At 44.5% G+C, this 25,987-nt stretch overlaps 1 protein-coding gene across 1 annotated transcript in view; it reads right to left on the bottom strand.

Annotated features, from left to right (window-relative positions):
• Window positions 1–849: 849 nt before the first annotated feature.
• ONECUT1 (one cut homeobox 1) overlaps window positions 850–25,987 on the bottom strand; it is a 70,437-nt gene continuing 45,299 nt past the window's right edge. The window contains exon 2 of the mRNA XM_033921104.1: window positions 850–1,139. Coding sequence (XP_033776995.1) covers window positions 850–1,139 — 290 coding nt within the window. The remainder of the gene's footprint in view (window positions 1,140–25,987) is intronic.

Genomic DNA, 25,987 nt, shown 5'->3' with positions numbered 1-25,987 from the left:
AAATGTTATGATTTGGGGGTTAATCTTCTGATGCTACATTCTTTCCTGCCAGTCAGAGGAATACGAATAACAGTTCTACTTGCATGATCTGATTATTTTAAATTAGAATAGTTTATACCTTTCACCCTGTCCAGTATGCCATGTAAAAATATATTTGGATTATTAAAACCACTGCATTAAAATACCTGCAATATATAATACATTTGTTATTTGGTAACTAGTTTCTTATGGGCAGAACTGGGGTTTTTTTTTTCTCCTGAACTTCCCTTAACAAACAAAGAGAATGCACTGGTTTAGGTGACACTCAAAAATTTCTTTGTCTACAGTTTGAACTTTGTGTCCAGGTCTTGGAACTACTAGGTTCAAACAATGAAGAGCAATCACACCACCGTTCACATGAACTCAGACGACGCCACACGGCTTTGGTCATGTTACATCACAACCCTTCCTCAAGATCATCCCTGACCAAGTCTATAACCACTGGCATGGACACCATACACCTTCATGGAATTTATGTGAAAATGAAGAGTCATATTGGAAAATATGTCCGTTCAATGAAAAATCACTGTGCTCCGAACAACCAGACTGCCAAGTACAGTGAACATGATCACAGATAAAGGTGCAAGGCCAGTGGGATTGGTTTTCCATTCATTTTTTGCAAGTCATCCTCCTAAAGTGTGTATCTCAGAACAAAGTCATAATGCAGGTGAAATAAGTCTTTGGTTTCTTTGGACTTATAAATAGCAATTTTTTTTTTTTCAAATAGTTCTAAGTATAAACCTGCTATCTTGAGGTCCTGGTCTTTGTTTTTAAAGCTTTTCCACCGAGGTTTAATTTGCGGTTATTCCTTCATGCTTTGGTACAAGTGCTTGATGAAGATGAGTTGCCTGAATTGGAGCTGCCCTCGTCTTGCCATTTATCTAGACTTCTCCTTCGTGCATTCATGAAGAAGTTGCTGACTGTACTCAGCTCCAACCCTAGTTGCTGGGAAATTGTTATTTGTAATTCTTTGGATGGGCGCTTATTTTCCTTGAATATTGCATGTAGAGTTCGACGCTGGACATCCGTGAAGACTAACCGAGGCTTTTTGGGTGTATTCCCTCGATCCTTCCCATGTTCTTGTTCTTTCCTTTTGCAAGCTGCAAAAATAAAAGAAAATGGAACAAACCATTTAATGTATACTCATATAGTTGAGGAATGAACATTTATTTCCTGGCAAGCTCCTTCTTGTTAAAAGCAACAGTACTATCAAATATCAATTTATTATGTCTTGGTTCATTTACTTTGTTGGTTTTATTCCTAGGCCTTCTTCTCTTTTACTTCAACCAACAACATACTATTTCATATGTTCTTACATTTATTTGAAATAAATGGTACAGTATGCATTTTTTTCTTATGACATTATAAGAGTAACTAAAGAATACATTCAGTGAAATCTTTTAAGAGTTTTGTTTGATGATGAAGAAGTAAAATTGAATTTTCTAATAATATTCAAATTAAGAACAATGGGGTCCTTTTACTAAGGCGTGCTAGCCATTTTAGCGTGTGCTAATAGCTAACGCACCCATTATAGTCTATGGATGCGTTAGCATTTAGCGCGCGCTAAAATGGCTAGCACGCCTTAGTAAAAGGACTCCAATATTATGAAGATTATAAGCCTCTATAAAGATATTAGGCTGAATATCTTTTTTAAATTGAAGTTAAATATACTAAACTAAACTAAACCTTAAGTTTATATACCGCATCATCTCCACGGATGTTGTGGAGCTCGGCACGGTTTACACAAACTTAAAATATAGGAATAGAAGGGAAAAAAAGGTTTACATGAACTTATATATAGAAGAGAAGAGTAAGGGGGGATAGAATTACATTTTAGTGAAAAGCCAGGTTTTCAGTTGCTTACGGAATAATTGGAGGGAGCCCAGGTTCCGCAGCGGGGTAGTAAGGTCGTTCCAAAGACCTGTGATTCTGAAGAGAAGGGATTTTCCCAGTTTGCCTGCATAGCAAATACTGTGTAGAGAGGGGAAGGATAATTTATACCTTTGGGCGAGTCTGGTAGAGTCAGGACTCGAGAAGTTATAAGATAGTGGGATTAAGGGAGGAAGGATGCCATGAATGATCTTAAAAGCCAGGCAGGAGCATTTGAAATGGATTCTGGAAATCACTAGGAGCCAGTGAAGTTTGGCTAGGAGTGGGGAGACATGGTCAGACTTGCGTTTTGCAAAGATCAACTTGGCTGCAGTATTCTGGATTAGCTGGAGTCTTTGAAGACTTTTTTTTGATAGGCTTAAGTAGATGGCATTGCAGTAGTCTAATTTGGAGAGGATGATGGATTGGACAAGGACAGCGAAATGTTGTTGGCGAAAATAGGATCTTACTTTCCTCAGCATGTGGAGACTGAAAAAGCATGATTTAGCCAAGGAGTTGAGGTGGTCATTGAAGGAGAGAGAAGAATTGATAATGATGCCAAGGACCTTGCTTGAGAACTCAAGCTGCAGTGCAGCGCCTGAGGGTAGTACGAAGAGTTTGGGCAGGTGATCTAATTTTGGGCCGAGCCAAAGTAATTTTGTTTTTGATTCATTCAATTTCATCTGTACCGAGAAGGACCAGGAATGGAGTCTCATTATGCAAGCTGTAATGTTCTCGTGGAGGTTGGTGAGGTTCTAGTCTGTCTCAAGGAGGACAAGGATGTCATTAGCGTATGTGTAGATTGTTTCAAGGGGGGATAATTGGAGGAGTTTCAGGGAGGACATATAGATGTTAAAGAGAATAGGCATACTGGCATATAAAGCAAATCTTTTAAATATACGAGGTCTGTTCAAAAAGTTCCAGGACAGTTTGAATTGCACATCAATAGGAAGTTCTTTTGAGACACACTAGAGGGCACTGAGTAGCTTTAAACCTCATGAGTAACCTCCTTTTCCCCATTTTTTTATATCTGTTTTCGTCTTCGAGCTACAGCAGTTTTTGTGAAAGTGTGTTATTGTGATCGACTATTTTTCATCATGTGCAACCTCTTCGAGTAGCGCTACAGCGTGAAGTTCTGTTTTAAATTGGGTAAAAACGCTACAGAAACTTATGAAATGTTGAAAGTGGCTTATGGGGAACATGTCATGAGTCTTGGAAGGTGTTTTGAATGAGTCAAAATTCACGAATTTTGCACAAAAGTGCAATGACGGTTCTTCCCCAGCCACCTTACTCTCCTGACTTGGCCCCTGCTGACTTCTTGTTTCCTAAATTTAAATCAATGCTGAAAGGAAAGCAATTTGACACTATTGAAGATATAAAGCAAAAATTGACGCAGCAACTTTTGGCAATTCCTGAAGATGCATTTAAGGACTGTTTCTAGAAGTGGAAATGAAGTTTGGAAAAGTGTATATGTAGGGAAGGGGGAATACTTTGAAGGGTACCCAATAGAATAAGTTGTAAGATTGTTTAATAAATTTTTATAAAATCAGTCCTGGAACTTTTTGAACAGACCTTGTATGTTAACATATGTTTAAAAGTGCTGCTTTGTAGGCCAGTGTACAGTACTCCCCCGATATTCACGGGGGTTCCGTTCCAGGAACCCCCGCGAATCATGAAAAACCGCGGATACAGTTTTTCGTGGGGGAGACTGGAGAGAGCAGTGGGAGAGGCAGGAGAGAACAGCCAGAGCGCCGGCGAATGAAGGAAATCACTCGCTGTATGCTCTGACTGCCTCTTCCTGTACTAAAGTCGGGCCTTACCAATCAGGAGCTGCCTGAACGTGCCCTGCAGTAAGCCCTTTTAAGCTCCAGTAAGCACACAATAATGCATACTGCAGGGTGTTAAAAGGACCCCATTAAAAGTATTTGCAAGGAGGGGTGAATAAAGGTAGCAGCATGGGAAGGATACAGGCAAGGCTATATGGAGCAAGCTTCTACCTACAGTGGAACGCCAATTATCTGGACTAACCTCAGCAGAGGGTAGTCTGGATAAAGGGAAATCCGGATGATTGGGCATACCTCTTTGACAGAGCACACATTCTGAGCATTGCATGTTGAACATTATTTTTTATTTTCAACAATATTTTCAACAATAAAGGGAAAAATACCAAACTAAAATACTATATGTATAGTACATATACTGTATTTCTGTGTAAAAAAAGGAAGTTTCCTTAAATACAGAGCAGGCTGATTTTTAATATTGCAAATTATTCATGCCGACTGCTGAACAAAGGGTGTCAGGTCAAAAGCGCGCGCAGACAATTGAGCGCAGTGTGGAGGCGCGCGCTGCAGAAAATTACTGTTTTTAGGGCTCCGACGGGGGAAGCGTGGGGGGGAACCCCCCACTTTACTTAATAGAGATCGTGCCGCGTTGTGGGAGCGTTGTGGGGGGTTTGGGGGGTTGTAACCCCCAACTGCAACACTGTGAATGGATCACTTTATGCCATGCCTCAGAGACCGAGTATACCAGCAAACACTGCTAAAAACGTTTCTAGCAGTGTTTGCTGGTATACTCGGTCTCTGAGGCATGGCATAAAGTGATCCGTTCACAGTGTTGCAGTTGGAAGTAATTTTGCATGATCAATATTGGATTTATACTTTCTTAGTATTTGATTTTTGGGTTGTAACCACCCACATTTTACTGAAAACTTCACTTTTTCCCTGTTTTTAGGGAAAAAGTTAAGTTTACAGTAAAATGTGGAGGGTTACAACCCCCCACAACGCCGGCGCAATCTCTATTAAGTAAACTGGGGGGGCTCCCCAACAAAACCCCCCATCAGAACCCCTAAAAACTGTAATTTTCTTCGGCGCGCGCCTCCATCTTGCGCTCAGTTGTCGGCGCGCGCCTTTGTCTTTCGCGGGGTTGTCTATGAACCGAACAAAGGAAGGTCATGCCTCAAGGAAAGGTCGTGCCTCATGAACTTACTGCACTTCTTTGAAGGGATAAACAGCCAGATGGACAAAGGGGAATCCATAGACATCATTTACCTTGACTTCCAAAAAGCCTTCGACAAGGTACCTCACGAACGGCTGCTTAAGAAGCTGTGGAACCACGGGGTGAAAGGGGATGTCTACCGATGGATTAAATACTGGCTGGCAGGCAGGAAACAGAGGGTTGAAGTAAAGGGCCAATACTCAGACTGGCAATGGGTCACAAGCGGAGTTCCGCAGGGATCGGTGCTGGGACTGCTCCTATTCAATATATTTATAGACGACCTGGAGACGGGAACGAAATGTGAGGTTATTAAATTTGCAGATGACACCAAACTCTGCAGCAGGGTTAGAACCACAGAAGACTGTGAAGACCTGCAAAGGGACTTAACGAAACTGGAAGAGTGGGCAAAAAAGTGGCAAATTAGCTTTAATATAGAGAAATGCAAGGTCATGCATATAGGGAAAAAGAACCCGATGTTCAGCTACAATATGGGGGGGGGGGGGGATCATTGCTAGGGGTAAGTAACCTTGAAAGAGACCTGGGTGCGTTGGTGGATACAACAATGAAAGCATCGGCACAATGTGCGACAGCCTCAAAGAAAGCAAACAGAATGTTGGGTATCATTAAAAAGGGTATCACGACCAGGACGAAGGAAGTCATCATGCCGCTGTATCGTGCAATGGTGCACCCAGTACTGGTCGCCATACCTCAAAAAGGACATGGCGATACTTGAGGGAGTCCAGAGAAGAGCAACTAAATTGGTAAGAGGTATGGAAAACTTTTCGTACGTTGACAGGTTGGAAAAGCTGGGGCTATTCTCTTTGGAAAAGCGGAGACTTAGAGGAGACATGATAGAAACCTTCAAAATCCTGAAAGGCATAGAGAAGGTAGACAGGGACATATTCTTCAGACTGTGGGAACCACAAGTACAAGGGGGCACTCGGAGAAATTGAAAGGGGACAGGTTTAGAACAAACGCTAGGAAGTTCTTTTTTACCCAGAGGGTGGTGGACACATGGAACGCGCTTCCAGAGGTTGTGATAGGGCAGAGCACGCTACGGGGGTTCAAGGAAGGTTTAGATAAATTCCTGAAGGATAAGGGGATTGAGGGGTACAGATAGAAGTAGAGATAGGTTATAGGAAAAGTCAGGGACCACCTAACAGATCATGGACCTGATGGGCTGCTGCGGGTGCGGACTGCTGAGCATGATGGGCCTCTGGTCTGACCCAGCGGAGGCAACTTCTTATGTTCTTATGATAAACATTGCTTGAAATGTTTGTATGCAAATACCAGAAGCCTAAGAAACAATATGGGAGAGTTAGGATATATTGCACTAAATGAAAAGATAGATATAATAGGCATCAAACAAACTGATTATTCTACAGGAGCAGAAACACATCTTGGAATTCCTATGGGTAGAAATTCCATATGTAAAGACGAAAAGGATAGTGATAGGAGTGTACTATCATCCGCCTGACCAGGATGAAGGGACAGATGCTGAAAGTTATCAGAAATTAGGGAAGCTAACAAACTGGGTAACACAATAATAAGGGGTGATTTCAATTACCCCAATATTGACTTGGTAAATGTAGCATCAGCGCATGCTAGGGATATAAAATTCCTTGATGAAATCAAAGACTGCTTTATGGAGCAGCTGGTTCAGTAGTAAACAAAAGGCAAAGCAATTCTAGACCTAGTTCTTAATGAAGTGCATGAATTGGTACAGTAGGTAATGGTGCTGGGGCTGCTTGATAACAGTTATCATAACATAATCTGATTTGGTATAATCCCTGGAATAAATTCATACAGGAAATCCAATACAACAGAATTTAACTTTAAAAAAGGAGACGAATAACATGAGGAGAATGGTAAAAACAAAACACAGAGGAGTAACTGTAAAGGTCAAAATTTTATATCAGGCACGGTTGTTATTCAAAAATACTATCCTGGAAGCCCAGAGTAGATATATTCCATGTAGTTAAATAGGAGGAAGGAAGATCAAACGGCAGCCGGCATTGTTAACGAGTGAGGTGAAAGAAGTTATTAGAGCCAAAAGAGAATCCTTCAGAAAGTGGAAGAAGGATCTGACTAAAAATAATTGTAAACAGCACAAGGAATGGCAAGTCAAATGCAAGTCGCTAATAAGGAAGGTAAAGAGACACCTTGAAAAGAAGATTGCACTGGAAGCAAAAATATACAGTATAAACTTTGTTAGGTATATTAAAAGCAAAAAGCTGGGAAAAGAATTGGTTGGACCTCTAGATGATTGAGGGATAAAAAGGGCTCTCAGGGAAGACAAGGCAATAGCGGAGAGATTAAATGAATTCTTTGCTTTGGTCTTCACTGAGGAAGATATGGTATTCAATTCTGATGAATCAGAGAAACTCAAACAAATCCCTGTAACACTGGAAGATGTAATGGGCCAATTTGACAAATTGAAGAGTAGCAAATCACCTGGACCAGTTGGTATACATCTCAGAGTGCTGATAGAATTGAAAAATTAACTTGCAGAGCTACTAGTAATTTGTAATTTTTTTCTAAAATCCAACATAACATAAGAACATAAGAAACTCCTTCACCGGATCAGACCAAGGTCCATCTAGTCCGGCGATCCGCACACGCGGAGGCCCATTTAGGTGCTCCTTTTTGGAGACCCGGTTTTCCCGTATCCCTCAATATGATCTGCAAGAAGGTGTGCATCTAACATGCGTTTGAAACCCAGCACAGTATTTTCTGCCACCACCTCCTCCGGGAGAGCATTCCAAGCGCCCACCACTCTTTGTGTGAAACAGAACTTCCTGACATTTGTCCTGAACCTGCTGCCATTTAGTTTTAGGCTATGGCCTCTTGTCCGTGTCACATCTGAAAATGTCAGTAATGCTGCTTCCTGGTCAATTTGATCAAATCCTTTTAATATTTTAAAAGTCTCTATTAGATCCCCACGCAGTCTTCTCTTTTCGAGGGTGAACAGTCCCAGTTTTCCGAGGCGTTCCATGTAGCTTAAATTCTCCATGCCTTTGACTAGTTTCGTGGTTCGCCTCTGTACCCTCTCCAACAGAATTTTATCCTTCTTAAGGTATGGAGACCAGTGTTGGACACAGTATTCTAAGTGTGGTCTGACCATTGTTCTGTAAAGTGGCATTATAACATCTTCCGACCTACTCGTGATCCCCTTCTTAATCATGCCTAACATCCTATTTGCTTTCTTCGCCGCCGCCGTACATTGAGCCGATGGTTTTAGGGTTCTGTCTATCAGCACCCCCAAATCCCTTTCTTGTTCGCATTTGGCTAATGTCACCCCTGACATCTTGTATTCATGTTCTTTGTTTTTCTTTCCCAGATGCATCACCTTGCATTTGTCTATGTTAAAACTCATCTGCCACTTTATCGCCCACGTTTCCAGCTGATTTAGATCTTTCTGAAGATCCTCACAGTCCCTTTGAGAGCCAACCGCCCGACATAGTTTTGTATCATCCGCAAACTTGATTATATTACAAGTTGTTTCCTCTTCCAGGTCATTTATAAAAATATTGAACAAAATGGGACCAAGAACCGAGCCCTGGGGCACGCCGCTGGTCATCTTTTCCCATTCCGAGAATTTCCCATTGCACTGGAAGCAAAAATATACAGTATAAACCTCTTCACCCTTGCGCCCGAGAGCCTTACTGCGGTTCGAATTGTGACGTTTTTGGATCCGGGAAGGAAAGTGGAACAGTGAGTTGTCGAATATCCAGCACCAGCACTGCAGCTAGAGTGTGATCGGGATCAACTACAGCTAAGTCTGATTGCATTATACGTATGCCCTGCTTAAATTATGGAACAGTGGCATTAATTGACTTCTGATAGAATTTGGGATAGGCTGTTAATCTGAAAGGTATTTGGGACTGGTTGCCTGATGAAAAAACTGGTATAAAGAACTCACTTTAGTGTGTGGAGTTTTTTTTTTACAATCCATGAAGACAAACTGAGATCTTTTTCTCCACACTTTTTCTTTGTTCTTTATTGTGCTGGTAGGGATTGAGGCCAAGTTTTTCCTTGGAGGTTGCAGCGTTGGGTAGAGTCAGCCTTCTCAGACTGTTGCAAACACATCTTTACAATAGAATATATAATTTTATAAATGTGCTACCTTTATAGTAAGAGTAATTAAAATCACCCATTATTATACTGTTGCCCATTCTCCAGCTTTCCTAATCTCCGAAAACATTTCTTTATCTGTCTGCTCATTTTGTCCCGGGGGACAGTAGTATAACCCTACCTTTATATTCCTTCCCTTCACACATGGAATTTCTATCCATAATGATTCCACACTGCTATCTATGCCATGCAGAATGTTTATTTTATTTGATTCAATTCCCTCAAATATTTGATCTACTCTGTGATATAATTTGTACCCAGGTAACACAGTGTCCCATTGATTTTCCTCCTTCCACTAGGTCTCTGAGATGCCTATTATATCTACCTCATCATTCAGTGCTATATACTCTAACTCTCCAATTTTATTTTTTAGGCTTTTAGCATTTGTATACAGACACTTTAAATCAGTGGTCTCAAGCTCGCGGCCCGGGGGCCACATGTGGCCCGCCAGGTTCTGTTTTGAGGCCCTCGCTATGTTTATCATAATCACAAAAGTAAAATAAAACAGTTTCTTGATCATATGTCTCTTTAGCTATAAATGACAATATTATTATTAAGACTTAGCCAAAAGGAAAGATTTAAAAACTATAAAGAGTTTTACCTCATGCAAAATTGTCATTTCTTTATTAAGACATTAACTATTTTTTTCTGAGGTCCTCCAAGTACCTACAAATCCAAAATGTGGCCCTGCAAAGGGTTCGAGTTTGAGACCACTGCTTTAAATTGTGTTTTTTCCTTGTAACTACAGGCTGCTGAGAAGACAGGGAAAATTTGAGTCTTTTACTCTGCCTTCCTCTTAAACCCTCTTGGTTTTCTCTCTACTGGGACTCCCTAAATATCCTGTTTCAATAATATCCTTCAAGGATACCTCACACTGAACCATCCGCTCCTGGACGACTGTGGCTTTCCCCCACATCTCAGTTTAAAAGCTTCTCTATCTCCTTTTTAAACATTAGCGCCAACAGCCTGGTTCCATCCCGGTTAAGGTGGAGTCCATCCTTTCAGAACAAGCTCCCCCTTTCCCAAATGGTTGCCCAGTTCCTAACAAATCTAAATCTCTCATTCCAGCACCATTGTCTCAACCACAGGTATGATGCCAGGCCTGTGGCATATTGTCACGGGTTGTGGGCAGCGGCCCCCTGGGGTACCCACAAATGATTGGCATGAAAACAATATACACCCCCCAATACACCCGCAGGCAAGATCCCACAGGCAGAGGGAAAAAAACAGACAAAGGACCAGTGGCAAATTCTCAGCAGACAATCTGCCAGCATGAGCTCTCTCCTAGCGATGGGGCGAGCTGCTGGAGAGATGGAGCCAAGTGGGGCAGACAATCTACCTCTGAGCCCTCCGCGATCTACACGCCTGCTCTAAGAGTTGCCCTGCTAGTTAACAGACTCAATCCAGAGGGTCTGTGTCTTCTTGCAGTCAGAGCTTTCCCAGGAGCACTGGGAACCTCTGCAGCACCGAAAGCCTCACAATCCAGATAAAATACCCAAAAATAAAAATGATCTCAGAGAAGATCAGAAAACCACCTTCCGACTCTAATGTAGAAGGAACAACTGAGGAGGAGCTGGAGTGCAGCCCAGAGCAGGAGGTGGAGCCAAAGAAAATTTAACTCCTTCTACACAAACTCACAAGTGGGGCTACTTAACCCACTTGTTAAGACTCCTGTACCCTTTACATCAGAAGTTGATCTATGCACCTAACTTAATTTTTTAATTAGTTTAATCAGCACTGGTAATTGAAAGTGTCATTAAAAAGTAATTTAAAATTATTTTAAAAATTACCTGGTAGATGCCTAACTTGGTAAGCGCCTTCCACTTTGAGGTATGCATATACCCTGAAGTGCCTACAAGAAAGTAAGCATAGCTAGGGGCATATTTGGGGTGGATTTTGGGTGTGTTTGACTTAGGCACCCTCATGTAGGCCAAGAAAACCCTGTTCTACATGGCAGTGCACCTATGATTTCTACTGGTGCGTAGGATTGCTTAGTTGGACCCACTCATTCATATATTCCCTCTACATTATCTGATTCTCACAAGCTTATAGCTAGATATGCTTATGAGAATATATATATATATATATATATATATATATATATATATACATACATATACATATATATATATATATATATATATATATATATATATATATATATATATATATATATATATATACATACATACATATAAATATCAGTACTTCTTAACCCAGCCTCGGGGCAATGAGAAAGATTTGCATGAACTGTCTCCTTAGTATGCAAATCTACCTCATGCATATTCATTGTGGATAACCTGGAAACCTAACTGGCTAGGTGTGCCCTGAGGACTGGATTGAGAAGCACTGATATATATGGTCTCTTTTCCCTGCCAGCCCATCTCAGCCTCGGGTTTCCAGATGTCCAGATTTCCCAGGACATGTGCTCTTTTTGAGAGCTCCATCGGGTGAAACTTTTTCATTTTCTACTTTTGTTAGGATTTCAGCGATAGCAAGAAGAAATACGCATGGAGCCGCTGTGCTGAATCAAGTGTAATGACTGTCAACTGTGCTGATCCTTTGCCCCAGTACAGGAACTGATGTCAGAGGGGCAGAGGACCGGCACAGCCAACAACGCGTACCTTAGCAGAACGGTCCCACATTGGAAGCAGCAGCAGGATGGATCAGGATGCATATGACTCCTAAATAGATCTCAAACATAGACAGAGTTGCTAGATAATCCTGACTGCTTCCCCTCCCTATTGTGGTTTACTTTTTTGTATTCTTTACTATCAATTTGTAGTTCTCCCAAATTTCCTATTGTTTTTGTCAGTCAAGTATTATTATGTGGATATTTGTTTCCCTCTTTTTAATATAATATCTAAAATGCTTAGAAATTCTGATTTGCGTTTAATCAAAATTTTAATAAACTTGGAAGGAGGTAACACAGGAAGGGAAAGAGGGTGGTGAGCACAACTGAATTCCTACGAATGTTGGTTCCAATCTATGTTTTCTGCTTTCCTCTTCACAGGTTTTTATGTCCATTTGTCATTTTCTCTTGCTTTCTTCATTTCCTCCACTACTACACCCATCTCTAACATTGGTTTTTTTTCCCCTCACAGTGTTCTTCAATTTATTTTTCTGTCTCTCTTCATTAATTCTTACTATATAGTCTTCAGTGTTCTTCTTTTTACTGTCTACCCTGAGCCACAGCAGAAATTGGCTTAATAAAAGGGGAGGGGAGGAATTACCCCAAACTATGGTGATATTCATTTTAACTATAATAACATCTTCAAATTATTCACATATGAATGACTGATTTAAAAAAAATACAGTAATTAAGACTATAGATTATTTTTTAATGAAAATTAGTGACATGCTTCTTAGAGGTCTGTATGGGAACGGGGATCGTGGGAATCCCGCGGGTCCCGTGAGGGTCCCACAGGAATGCCCCCTAACCCATGGGACTCCCACGGGGAACCCCCTCTGGCCCACGGGACTCCCACAGGGACCCCCCTCTGGCCCACGGGACTCCCATGGGGATGGAAGGCTTTGGAAGCAGGGTTCGTCCATATAATATAATGGACACGTCAGCCTTAGTAAAAGAGGGGGTTTATAAATTAATTACCTGAACAGAAAACAATAAAAGGGTTCCACCAAAGAGATTCCACAAGGAAAACAGCAGCGCAAACACAAAAGAAACTGTGGAATTGATGATCCTGTCAGAAGTAATTGCTGCTTTTTATGGGGGCGGGCGGGGATGGAGGTAATTCCTTGCAGGGATGGGTGGGGATGGAGAGGATCCTGACGGGTACGGGTGGGGATGGGTGGGATTTCTGTCCCCATGCAACTCTCTAATGCTTCTACAAAATGCTTCTACAAAATGCTTCTAATGCTTCTACTTCGCGGTGGATGTAGGCGGAACATAGCCGCAAATATGGAAAAACTGCGAATAACTGTTTATATGTTATTCGTGTTTTAGTTTTTTTTTGTTACAGCCAGCGTTTTTGCTATTGAAACCGCAAATAACTAGAGACTCTGCAGCTAAAGGCACCTGGGAGTGTGCCAGATGCCACGTAGGTGAGCAGCTCTCTCTCGATCTCGCTGGCTGGGCTGGCTGGGCTTTGTGCAGGTTCTGCTCCTTCTCCGTGTCGCAATGAGAGGGTGGCGGGGCGGGGGCCTGCGTGAAGGACGCGCCAGTTTTCAAAGCGCTCAGAACTTGCGTTTCCTGCACTGTCTTCTGGGTTGTTATGTTGCCCTTTGGATTGTGTGGGGCTGCTTTCCTCAGAGCTTTGTAGATTTGCCATCACACAGGTGTTTCTGTCAGGTGAGCCTTCCAAAAGGCACTGTTTTTATTTGAATTGCTCTCTGTGATGTAACTTAGATTTTTGCATGTGAATATCCAGTGGGTGAGGAAACGAACTGTAGTGGCCCAAGGCAGAAGCTTTCCTCGTTTGTTTTCATTTTTATTGGAATCAGGAGTAGCAAGGCAAAATGTATTATACAGGATGATTCTTTTATTTGAAGGTTGATCACCTGCATCTCGGTTTCAAATGTAATTTGGGATCAGAATTGATTGATTTTTGGGGGCGGAGTCTGCATGAGAAAAAATTGCAAATAAGCGAAACTGCGAGTGCAGAAACCGCAAATACGCAGGGAGAAGTGTAATACAATGGAACTCAAATTTTATGCAGCATTTATATCTGATCTCTTCCCCTTTCTATTTTTATTAATCTGATTAGTTTGGGGAATATCCATGTTGGTCATCTCATTAAACTAGTCACCTTGAATCAATAAAATTTGCTGTAGACTTTTTCATTCTCACCGTTTGAAATACACAGTAACATTTTTTTTTTCTTTTTGGTTGTGTCTTGAACACCATTAATGTGACAAATGCTTCTTTGCCCGGCATTAGTAATTAGAATTTAATCACTTTAACTGCATCTTAAATACCCCAAATGAATTGAAAGGACATTTTATAGCAAAGACTAAATGGCCTTAATGAATGATTTTTGTAACTACATCAATATTTTAATCACGTTAGCAGCTCTCCTAGCACATTGCTTTGGCCCAGCAGAGTATAGGGCTGTACATTAGATGGCGCTCTTCCATAACTTCTTTGAAGGATTCTAGTGCAGTACAAATTAGGCATGGCTCATAGTCACTTTGTAGGGTAAATATTCACAGGATTTTGTTTGCAATTTGGGGAAATGAATCACACAGGGGATTACCTTTCCTTTGAGAATTAGCAGAAAACACATACATCACATAAAAAAGCCTGGTTTTAATTTCCACTGAGTCTAGAATTTTTTTTACGTAGTATGGTATAATGCAAATCAAACAAGAATACTTCATATTTTATCAGCCTCATCTTTAGACAAGACATAAAAGTCAGAATTGAGACATCTAGGTTAGGATGTCTCAAGTTTCACTAATATTATACAACAAAAACTGCTGACTGAGAGACTGCTCTAAAACACAGGAGAAATGGACGTTTGTGCGACTAGTGCAAGTGGCACAAACATCCATTTCAGGAAAAAAAAAGGCATCAAAATGTCCACGGGTTGAAAACCAGCACATATGTGTGTTTCTGCTGGAACATACACGTTGATCTTTCTCATTTGCCCTTTTCCAGTGTTGTCACAGAGACTAATATTCCAAAAAGCTCTGGGGAATTGAGAGGGAAACCTCCCCTAATCCCTCCAGTGTAGTGCCACTCAATGGGAGCAGTTTGCCCAAACCAAAACTTGCTTGGGAGCATGTGTAACTCCCATCATTCATTTTTCAGGGGGAAAGTCATCCAGCAGTGTTAGGGTCTTAAGTCATATTATTTCACCCTTAATGTTACATAAACAGCTCGAATGACCCTTAACATAAAATGCCACACTTATATTTAAGTTGCTACAGGTTAGACAGTAATGGGAGGCAAAACATGCAAATTCATGTTTTGCATCTCATCACTATGCAAATTCCCTACCACAACCCGTCAGGGCCCAAAAATCAAAGTAAAATAACCCCAGCTGTTTGCTGAGGTTATTTCACAACCCAGAAATGCCAGGCCACTAAGCTGCAACCCAATGTTCCTGGGCTTGCAGAGTAGGTTTTCACCCCTTGGCTTAAGTCCTCTCTAGCACAGACCCTTTGAGCCCCTCCCTAGACACCCCCCAGCAGCATGAAGACCCCCCTAGACCCCTCTGCAATATTCACTTGAGACTAACACTAGGAGCACCAAGGTGCCAGACTGGGCAGGAATGAGCGGGTATTGTTCCTGTTTGAAGACTCCCCCGAACCACTACTGCTTGAAAAGGGGAAAGGGGTTTGAGGATTTTGATTCTTCAGAGGAGCCATGGGAGTCTTAATGTTCCCTATTGGAGGAGGGGAGTCTGATACAGTTAAATGGGTCTGGGGGGGTTGATGCTACTGGGCAGTCTTGAGTCCTTGGAGGTGTCTGGTGCCGGGGGGGAGGGGGGGGGCGTCAATGCTGCAGAAGGTTCTGGGGGCCTTTATGCTGCTGGGGGGGCTTGAGACCCAGGGAGGGCTACCCTGTTTTGCATGCCCAGAAGCACCAGGCTGCAGCCTGATGCTCCTGGGCCATGGGAATATCACTACTTGCGAGGATTCAGCACCTGCGATATTGAGATCCCATAGATTGCTGAATCCCATGAGGAATCAAGCTGAAATAAAAGGCAATTTCCTACTGCATCTTGATGAATTTTCCTCTTAGTTTCCTTCTGAAATGGAGAATAAACATCTATGAACTTGCTACACTCTTGTTCCACCAAAACATGCCCAGACCACACCCCTTCCATTTGCATGCATTTGGGTTTGAGATATGCATATCCTGGATTTGTACAATGGAGTCTTAGATGTTTATGCAAGCAAAAAAGTTTAAGGGTGTCAGGTAGCATCAAGGGCTCTAATACAGCTAGACTAAAATTACTGCAGCAATATAAAAATCCATATAAGGAAATATGACTTCAAGCAGTAGTCATGTGAGACTACCACTAGGGGCACCATTTTCCTAAAGGCTCTAGACAGTGCAGGAATGACTGGGCCTCACTTCTGCCTGAAGAACACTTCTGGACCACCAATGCATTGAAAAGTAGCTTATGCCCATGTAGGGAGTGGGGGGAGATGGGCTTCAACTGAGGGGAGGGGGCTTTGCCAGGGGCAGAACTCTGCTCAGAAATCATGCCACGGCATTATGCGATGGAGTGAGGCCAGAATGATTATTGTATAGTAGTGATATTCAACTGCTATCCTATAGCTAAGCATGAATAGTCACTGGTTATTCATTTTGAGGCCTATTTACTAAAATGCAGCAAGGTTTTGCCCTTATCGCATATTAGTTGCAAAACTTGTGCAGTAAATGCCAGAGGTATGGCTAGCATCTGTCCTGTGTTTATAGCATAGGGCAAACAGTACATGGTAATTGCATTAGCAGATGCAGGAAGAACAGGAAACCCTCCCCTAAGTCTTAAAATTGGTAATTTGTCCTATATTATGTATGTTTTATTGTGGACCACTTGCTGCTCACGCTGCCAACGTTAAAAAGGTACGGAGGGGACTTCCGGTGACGTCACGACCCAAGATGGAGGGTTAGAGATTTTGCTCTGACTCTCCCTTCTCTATAGCGTCCCATTCCCGGAGCGAGTTGCTGAAACCCGACCTCGCGCAGTTGCGACAGTGCGGGGGAAGCTGGGCGCACCTCTACGATGCCGGTGAAAAAACGTGTGGAGCCCGGCAGGGCGTCGGACCGTGGCGGCGAGCAGGGGGGCCACCGCCATGTGCGAGGGACCTCGGGCCTGTCAGCGCGCGAGTCAGCGCAAGAGTCGGGGGAAAGCGTGTCGGAGGATGAATCCGAACGTGGCGCTTCCCCGAGGCTCAGACGTGCAGGATCGGCGGCGGTGGCTGTAGCTGTAACTAAGGCTGATTTGAAACTGTGGGCTGCTGAAATTAAGGAGGAGGTGGCGGCGGTGAAGGGAAAAATTAAAGAAGCTGTGAAAGAGATCAGGCAGGACTTTGCAGACCTGCTCAGTAGAGTGGATGAAACTGAACGTCGGATGGGGGAACAAGAAGAGACGGTTCAAGGACTCACTACGCAGGTGAAGGCAGTGCAGAAAGATCTTCTGGACTGCTGTGTTCAAGTGGAAGATCTGGAGAACAGGTCCAGACGGAACAATGTCCGGATCCGGGGAGTTCCAGATACTGCTGAGTATGGAGATGCTGTGGCTGTGGTACAGGACCTTGGCCGGTTCCTACTGGCGGATGACGGGGCCCCTGAGACCACCGGTGGGGGCCTGAGAGTGGATAGGGCGCACCGAACTCTCGGTCCAAAAACTGGGGATTACCCGAGAGATATCATAGCCTGCATCCACCATTTCCCTGATAAGGATCGATTGGTGAAGAAAGCTAGAGAAATGGGTGTTATTCCCTGGAAGAATCTGAGAGTGGAAATATTTCAGGATCTGTCGAGCATCACTTTGCAGAAGCGGAGAGAGTTTCGTCCGTTGTTGGAGGTGTTGAAGCAACACAGCCTGCGCTACCGCTGGCTGTTCCCTTTTGGCCTATTGGTCACTATTAATGGTGTGCATAAGCGAGTGTCAACAGTGGCGGAGCTGCAGGCGCTGCTCCTGAAGGAGGGCCTGGTGAAGATGGGCGACTCCGTGCTGAGCAACGTACCAGCGCAGAAGATGGAGAGGTATCAGTGGAAGGCGGTGCCCCAGAGAAGGAGAGGACGACAGCGTGGACGACAGGAGGGGGAGGTGGCTGAGCTGAGTGCAGCCGCGGTTCCTGATACCTGACTGGTGAACTGAGGGGGCTAATTCTCATGGCTCCAGTGGTATGGACCTTGATCATGATCCAATGGGGACTGTGAGCATGTTCTTGGGACTGTATGAATCGGAGTCCGGGAGGTGATTGGTGGGAGGTTCTGGGGTGTGAGGGGTTTGGATGTGGGGACGGGATGGATTGCTAAGGTGACATGAGGGGGGGGGGTTGTCACTTGAAGTCTTGGAGGTAGTGGGGAGAGTGGGTGTGAGGGTGGGGTGGGGAGGGGGGAGGGGAAGAATGGGGAGGGGGGGAAGGGGGGAGAGCTGGAGGGAAGGGGAGGGGGGGGCATGGTGTCTGGAAGGAGAAGGTGGGGGAAACAGGAGGGAGGTGGGTGTGTGTTCTTAATCGAAAATGGGGGGGGATAAGGTACTAAGAGTGGGCAGTCTGAATGTGAAGGGGCTTAACATGCCGCGTAAACGGCAACTGCTGTTGAAAGAAGTTAAGCGCCTATGTTTTGATATTTGTTTTGTTCAAGAAACTCATTTTGTGAAAGCTGGGGAAAAACTTGTACAGTTTCGGGACTATCCTCTGAGGGTTTGGGCTTCTAACAGGGTGGAGCGGAAAAAAGCGGGGGTGGGGATTTTGTTTTCTCACAGGCTGAAGGTAGTTCCCGATAGGGTATGGAGGGATGAGGGTGGGAGGTGGCTCATATGGACTGGGACTATTGATGGAACCCGGGTTACGTTGGTCAATTTGTATGCACCAAACTCCCAACAGGGCCACTTCTTTGATCTTCTATTGGCTAGGATTTTGTCGGTTAAGGTGGGGCACTTGGTAGTGGGGGGAGATTTTAATTTGGTTCTCAATCCAGCCTGGGATTCCACGGGTAAGGGGGGAGACAGACTTAAGAGTGATAGAAAATGTCTGAAGAGATTTCTGGAAGTCCTTAATGTGGAGGATGGGTGGCGGGTGCAACATTGGATGGGTAGGGATTACACGTTTTATTCTCCAGTACATGAGGTCTACACTCGCATAGATATGATCTGTGTAGATAAAGGGTGGGGGGGTAAAGTGAAAGAGACAAAGATTGATACCATAGGTTGGTCGGACCATGCCCCGCTTTGGATGGATCTATGCTGGGGTGGGCCAAGGGGAGGGGATACGTACTGGAGGTTGAATGATAGCCTGTTGGGAGATCCACACGTAGTGCATAAGTTAGAAACGGGGATTTCTGATTTCCTGGAGTTCAATAGTGTGGATCAGTTCTCCCCCATGACAATCTGGGAGAGTTTGAAAGGAGTGTTGCGAGGGGAACTGATATCTATTGCAGCTTATAAGAAAAAGTCCCGACAAAGGGAGGAATTGAAGCTACGGGCAACGCTCCGCACTTTGGTGGATCAACATAAGAGGGGACAGGGGGGCCCGTTGTTAAAGCTCCAACTTCAGGAAACCCGAATGGCTCTTGGGAAGTTGGAGGATGAGGGAATTAAATTTAATCTGGAAAAATTGAAGCTTAAATATTTTGAATCAGGAAACAGAGCCAGTAAACTTTTGGCTCACAGGGTCAAAACGCAGCAATCTAGGAGTAATATTCTGGCTATTAAGGAGCGTGATGGCACAGTGCTTACTGATGATATTAGTATACAGAAACGGTTCCAGGAATTCTATCAGGAGCTATATACACCAGAGCTTAAAGGCTCTGTGGAAGAGAGCCAAGCCTATTTAAGAGATTTGGGGTTGCCCACCTTGTCCAGCTCGGATGCACTGGGGTTGGAGGGGGATATCACGGTGGATGAGGTACTTCGAGTTATTAGACATTTGAAGCCGGGAAAGTCCCCAGGATTGGATGGGTTCACAGGGCTATTTTATAAGAAACTTTCCCCTCTAGTTGCACCTTTGTTAACTAGCTTGTTTAATTCCCTGCACGAGGGGGAATGTTTACCTTTTTATATGCGGTTGGCGGGGATTACGATCCTTCCTAAGCCTGGGAAAGATGAGTCCTTGTGTGGTAGCTATCGCCCTATCTCCCTCTTGGGTATTGATACTAAAATCCTAGCTCGTATCCTGGCTGATAGGATGGCGGCTCATATGCCGGACCTGATCCACCCAGATCAAGTGGGGTTTATTGGGGGGCGTCAGGCGGCTGATGGTATACGGCGGGTGCTGAATCTGGTGTGGGAAGCCCGAAGATCGGGGTCTCCATGGGTGGCGGTAGCGGTGGATGCCGAAAAGGCGTTCGACCGAGTAGATTGGACGTTTATGGAGGCTGTCCTACATCAGATGGGTTTTGGGCAGCGATTTATCTCGTGGATCCTCACGCTGTATCATAAACCGATGGCTTGTGTCAAAGTTAATGGGGTCTATTCCAAACCCTTTGAGTTATATCGAGGGACGAGACAGGGGTGCCCGCTTTCGCCACTGTTGTTTGCTTTGGTGATTGAGCCATTAGCTCAATGCATACGTCTATCTAGGCTAGTGAAGGGGGTGCAGGTGCAGGGGGTTGAGCATAAATTGTCCCTCTTTGCAGACGATATCTTGGCCATAGTGGAGGGGTCGGAGAGCTCGCTTTTGGAGTTGAAGGATTTGATGCAAGAGTATGGAAGGATTTCTGGCTTTAAAGCTAATCTGTCTAAGACAGAGATCTTGAACATCTCCGTGCCAGCGGTGGAGGCCCTGGTACTGCAGCGTAGGGTTCCCTTTCGCTGGGTGAGAGGCCCAATCAAGTACTTGGGGATATGGCTGGGGGAGGACTGGGAGGACCTGTTCCGCCTTAATTACCCTCCTTTAGGAGTGACACTACAGCGGGACCTGGACAGATGGGATCATTTGTATTTGTCTTGGATGGGCAGAATGGAGGTGCTCCGCATGATGGTTTTGCCCAAATTTCTTTATCTTTTTCAGGTGTTACCTGTAGAAGTACCCAAAGCATACTTTGTGCGTTGGAATAAGTCTCTTTTAAACTTTATATGGGGGGGTAGGCGCCCCAGAGTGGCGCGATATGCCATGTTCAAATTTAAAGTGGAGGGTGGAATGGGAATACCTAACCTGGAACAATACTATAGGGCGGCACAACTTAGGGCGGTGGTGGAGTGGCATGCGACCCCAGCTAAAATGTGGGTTCTAGTGGAACAGGGTCTCCTGGGGATGCCTAGGGGCATTCGAGCTTTGTCATACTTACCTTGGGTGGGGTTAAGGGACAGGGAGATTGCTTCTATTCCTAATCCCTTTATACAATGGACACTAAGGATTTGGAATGGGGCTGGTAGGAAATTGGTGGGTGGAAAGCGGAGATTACATCTTATGCCCATTCGGTATGCGGAGGATTTCACCCCGGGTAGGGAAGGGGGAGTCTTTTGCAGATGGGAGCGACGGGGGTTGCGTTGTTTTGGCCAGCTATTGGAGGGGGAGCGTATTCGTGAGTTTCCTGAGGTTCGGGCCTCCTTCAATTTAGAGCAGAGTGATGTGTTCCCTTACCTCCAGGTGAAAGATTATGTTATGCGCTGTAAAGTGAGAGACTTATCCGCTTATAAGCGTTCCGGGTTTGAGTTATTACTGGGGGACTCGGTGAGGCGAGGATGTATTTCCAATTTATATAGATTGCTGCATGCAGACCCTGACCAAAAAACTACGTATATGAGGGCGTGGGAGGAGGATTTGGGGCACACATATTCGAGGGAGGAATGGGAACAAATTGCATTACGCATACATCATGTAGCGGTAGCCCCGCAATTGGTTGAAAATGCACTTAAAATTTTGGTGCGATGGTATGTCACCCCTGTGGTGATTGCAAAGATGAGTGCATCCATTACAGGGGAGTGCTGGAGGGGATGTGGTCTGAGGGGTACATTCTTTCATATGTGGTGGGACTGCCCCCGTGTTGGGGACTATTGGACCCAGGTGTTCCAATATGTGGGGAGTTTGTTACAATGTCCATTCCCATGTGGAGCAGCAACAGCTTTGTTGGGGATTATCCCGGGGAATGTGGAGGCCACACAGGATAAGCTGGCAAGACTGGCTTTTACGTCTGCCAGAATGGTGCTGGCGTCCCTGTGGAAGAGCACTACAGTTCCAACGGTGGAGATGATGAGAGTGAAATTGAGCTGGGTCTGTGAAAAGTTTAGGCTTTCCGCTTTACTTACCCGCCAACGGCAACAATTTGAGGACCTGTGGGGACGTTTCCTGGAGGTGGAGGGGGATCTTGCGGTTCAGGATCAGGCATTGGAGACTTAGATGGGGTAATCCCACTGTGAGTTCTATTATATTTCCATTGAAGCTTTGGACTATATTCAACTTCTTCTTCCTTTTTCATGCTATCTCCTGGGTGGGGGGGGGGGTGTTGTAGGAGTATAGGCAGTAGGGTACTTTAGGAGGATCGGGGGGGGAGGAGGGAGGGGGTTGGGGGGGGAGGGACGGGGGGAGACTTGATATACTGTTTTCACTGTATTATTGATGTTGATGATATGTTAAACTATGCTGTGAGCACAGTGTTTAAATAAAGAATTTCAAAAAAAAAAAAAAAAGGTACGGAGGAAGGGAAAGGGCAAGCGTGCAAGGCAAGAGGGGGTGGGGAAGGAGCAGATGGAGTGGGGGGCAGAGAAGAGGGCGGGGTGGGGCGCCTCTCACCCTAGCTACACCACTGGTGAAGGGGTTGCCCTCTTTCAAGCTCATGCCGTGGTGTTTAGAGCAACTGTGAAACTAGACAAGGGAATCAATGGAATACTTTTCCGAATGTAGGTCCAACTGCAGAAGTCATGATAGTAACGTCAATAACAACACGATTACTGCTGGCATTATGATCTCTATCTGGCAATTGTAGCAATGGTGGCAGATGTGTGATAAGGAGATTTGTATACATTTCATGAAGTCTTTGATAGAGATAATTAAACATGCTTTTGACACTCTCTAAATTTCTCTGTAGTAGGGAAGGATCGAGAGTTACCCTTCAGCTGGAAGTAAAACCCAGATGTCTCAATTCGTCCTCCTTTTTCTGGAGCCATATGCTAACCCCAGTTACACCATGCCTATTTGAAAAGTCAGAGAAAGGGAGGGGGGCAGAGTCTACAAAAATAAACCAAGAAGTGGGAACAGAATACTGGTAGAAGCAGGGACAAGAAATACAGCAGACCCTCAATATTCGCAGGGATTAGGGGCAGAGCTGGCCCGCGAATATTGAAATATTGCGGATAACTTTCAGGGCTGGCTCTGACCCACCCCCGCGTCCCGGACCTTCCCCAGACCTTACCTGGTGGTCAAGCGGCAACGCAGGGCAGGATCGATCGTCCTACACTCCCCGTGCCCCGTGCAGAGCCATCATCAAAATGGCTGCCGTGAGTTCCCGTTGTAGTCTCGAGACTAGAAGCGTAGGGCGATCGATCCTGCCCCGCGTCGCCGCTAGACCACCAGGTAAGGTCCAGGATGCAGCTTTTCAAAAAAAAAAAAAATCAAAAATCACGAATAACCGAATCCGTGGATACTGAAACCGTGGATTCGGAGGGGGTTCTGTACTTCAGTTTTAAAAGAGCTAAACCTTAGGAAACCAGAGCTCACCTAAAAAGATCCTGATGATAGTTACACCTAACATTAAGGGTTATTATTAGTAAAAGAATGAGAAGAAGGTTATATGTAAAGGAGACTTATGAGCAAGTAAAGAAAAGATTGTGAGTATAGATGAAATGAGTAAAGCCAAGAACAGAGCATTTACCCCTTCCCCCTTTTTACTAAACCAAGATAGCGGTTATTAGTTATTAGGAACTCTATGAGCGTGCGGAGCATTCAGCGTGGCTCCCTACGCTAATAATCGCTATTGTGGTTTAGGAAAAGGGGGGTTTAATAAGAAAACATCGAATGTTATAGAGGGGTATGAAAACTCATCAGAGACTGAAACGGAGAAACTCAAAAAGAAAAGAGCAGACAAAAGGAGGGAATGAGCAATATTGCTGACAGGAATAGGCAATTCCAGTCCTCGAGAGCTGGAGCCAGGTCAGATTTTCAGGATATCCACAATGACTATGTATGAGATGGATTTGCATGCACTGCCGCCTTGAGATGCAAATCTATCTCATGCATATTTATTTATTGTGGATAGCCTGAAAACCTGACCTGGCTCCGGCTCTCGAGAACCGGAATTGCCTACCCCTGGTCTAGGAGAACAAGAATTGTAAATCAGTAGGGCCAGGATTTTCAAAAACCCACATTAAAAAACGACGGTCTGCTAATGCAGCCGTTTTGATGCCGACTCTAAAAACTGGAGACATTCTTAAAAAAATCAATGCAGAATGAGAATGGAGGGAGGCCCTCTTAAGAACAGGACAGGATTTGAGGAGATAAGGAACAATGCCTGAGGAAACAGGAAAGAATAGCTGAAAGGTAAAATAAGATTCAATGTGGCTGATATATTCAAAGCTATTTATTTATTCAGCTCAGAACGGTTTACATGGATTTATTCAGGTACTCAAGCATTTTTCATCTGCCAGACTTAGCTGCTGACTGATTATTTATTTATTTAATTAATTTAAAATATTTATTATCCACCTAAAATGCTCATAATCATTTAAACAAACATTAAAACAGATACCAATCATTTCCATCACCCATAAGTTGTAATCATGGTACAGAGAGTGCACCACATTCATAAATCTTCTTTTCAATTAAATGCCTGGGCAAAAAAAACTAGGATTTAACAATTTCCTAAACCTCACAACATGATCACGTAAAAGTACATTCCCAGGCATATCATTCTACATAACTGGTCCAGCTACTGAGAAGGAAGATTTCGCGTATCAACCTAATGTACCTCTTCCCTTCTTCTCACATCCAACAACATTTGACTTTCAGATCTCAATGTGCGTCCTGTTGATGTATGTGTAAGTATTTAGGCAATTTGCCATATATACCTTGTATCAGTTTTATTATCTTGTATTTTATGCAAAATTGTACTGGAAGCCAATGAAGCTTCTTCAACATATGATCAAAACATGACACATCCAGAATTCTGCATAACCTGCAATGCATGCCATAGGCAGTGGAACACTTTTTTGTTTGGGGTGGGGCCCAAAAGCTCCGCCCTAACCCTAGAAGAACCCTGCGGCATGACCTCTCTCTCCAGCTCCTGACTCCCCTAATTACCTTACCTGGTTGCTGTAATTTTAAATCTTCAGACAGCCGCCGTCAACAAGCAGGCTTGCCCCAGAAGTCTTCATTCTGCAGCGACTTCCTGTTTCCGCGTAGGTGAGACATTGCAGAATGAAGGGTTCCGGGGCAGACCTTCTCGACGCTGTGCAGTGGCTGCCCAAAAATCTAAAATTACAATGACTGAGAGAAGGTAGGTGGGGTTACTACAGCCATAACTGAGTCTTCTGACTGTCAGTTTTTGGGGAGGCCATGGCCCTTGTGAACTCCCCCATTCTGATGCCTATGATGCATGCACATGAGTAGTCATAATACTTAAATATAAGGAATTACAGTAATCCAGTTTTGATAACCCGGCCCATATGCCTAAGGCCTCGCCCATAGGAGGGGCCTAAGCCTACTGGGCCTATTCCAGTTGGCCCAGGCCCTGCCTGTGGGCGGGATTTGAGCTGCCTGGGCCAAACAGGCCCTAAGGCCAGCCATTCAATGGATGGCTGGCCTATCGGACGGATGGGCTTGGCACCCGTCCATCCGACCAACGATTTAAAGGTGGGGGGGGAGTTGGGAGGGGGGGTTGGCAGGGGGGGGGGGTTCAAATTTTAGTGGGGGTGGGGGGTTGGAGGTGCTGCCGGGCCAGGAGGGCTTGGGCTTCCTCCTGGCCCAATCGGAATCGGACGGTGGGGGAGTGAGGATGCTGCCAAGCAATAGGGCTTGGGCTCCCTCCTGCCCTGATGTCAGTGGGAGGGGGAGGGGGTGTCATAGTTCACCAGGGCAGGAGGGCTTGGGCTCCCTCCTGCCCTGATTGTGTTGGGGGGGTTGGGGGTGCCACGGGGCAGAAGGGCTTGGGCTCCTTCCTGCCCGGATTGTTGTAGGGGGGGGGATTCTGTAACCGGTGTTGTTTTTGACAGACACCGGTTACAGAATCCAGCTTTTAGGCGAAGGACTGGCTCCTCCTTCGCCTAAAAGCTCTTGTTTTGGGCGTTTGGAAGTTAGACTTTTTTTAGGTTGATTAAATGGTATTAGTGTAGACGTAGTGGTGGTCTGGGCGTTTAAACAGCTGAACGTAGAG

This window comes from Geotrypetes seraphini, chromosome 14, assembly GCF_902459505.1.
Source record: "Geotrypetes seraphini chromosome 14, aGeoSer1.1, whole genome shotgun sequence".
NCBI classification, from domain to species: Eukaryota; Metazoa; Chordata; class Amphibia; order Gymnophiona; family Dermophiidae; genus Geotrypetes; species Geotrypetes seraphini.
Note: the sequence above shows the minus strand (reverse complement) of the source record. Positions and strands in the feature narration are given on the sequence as shown.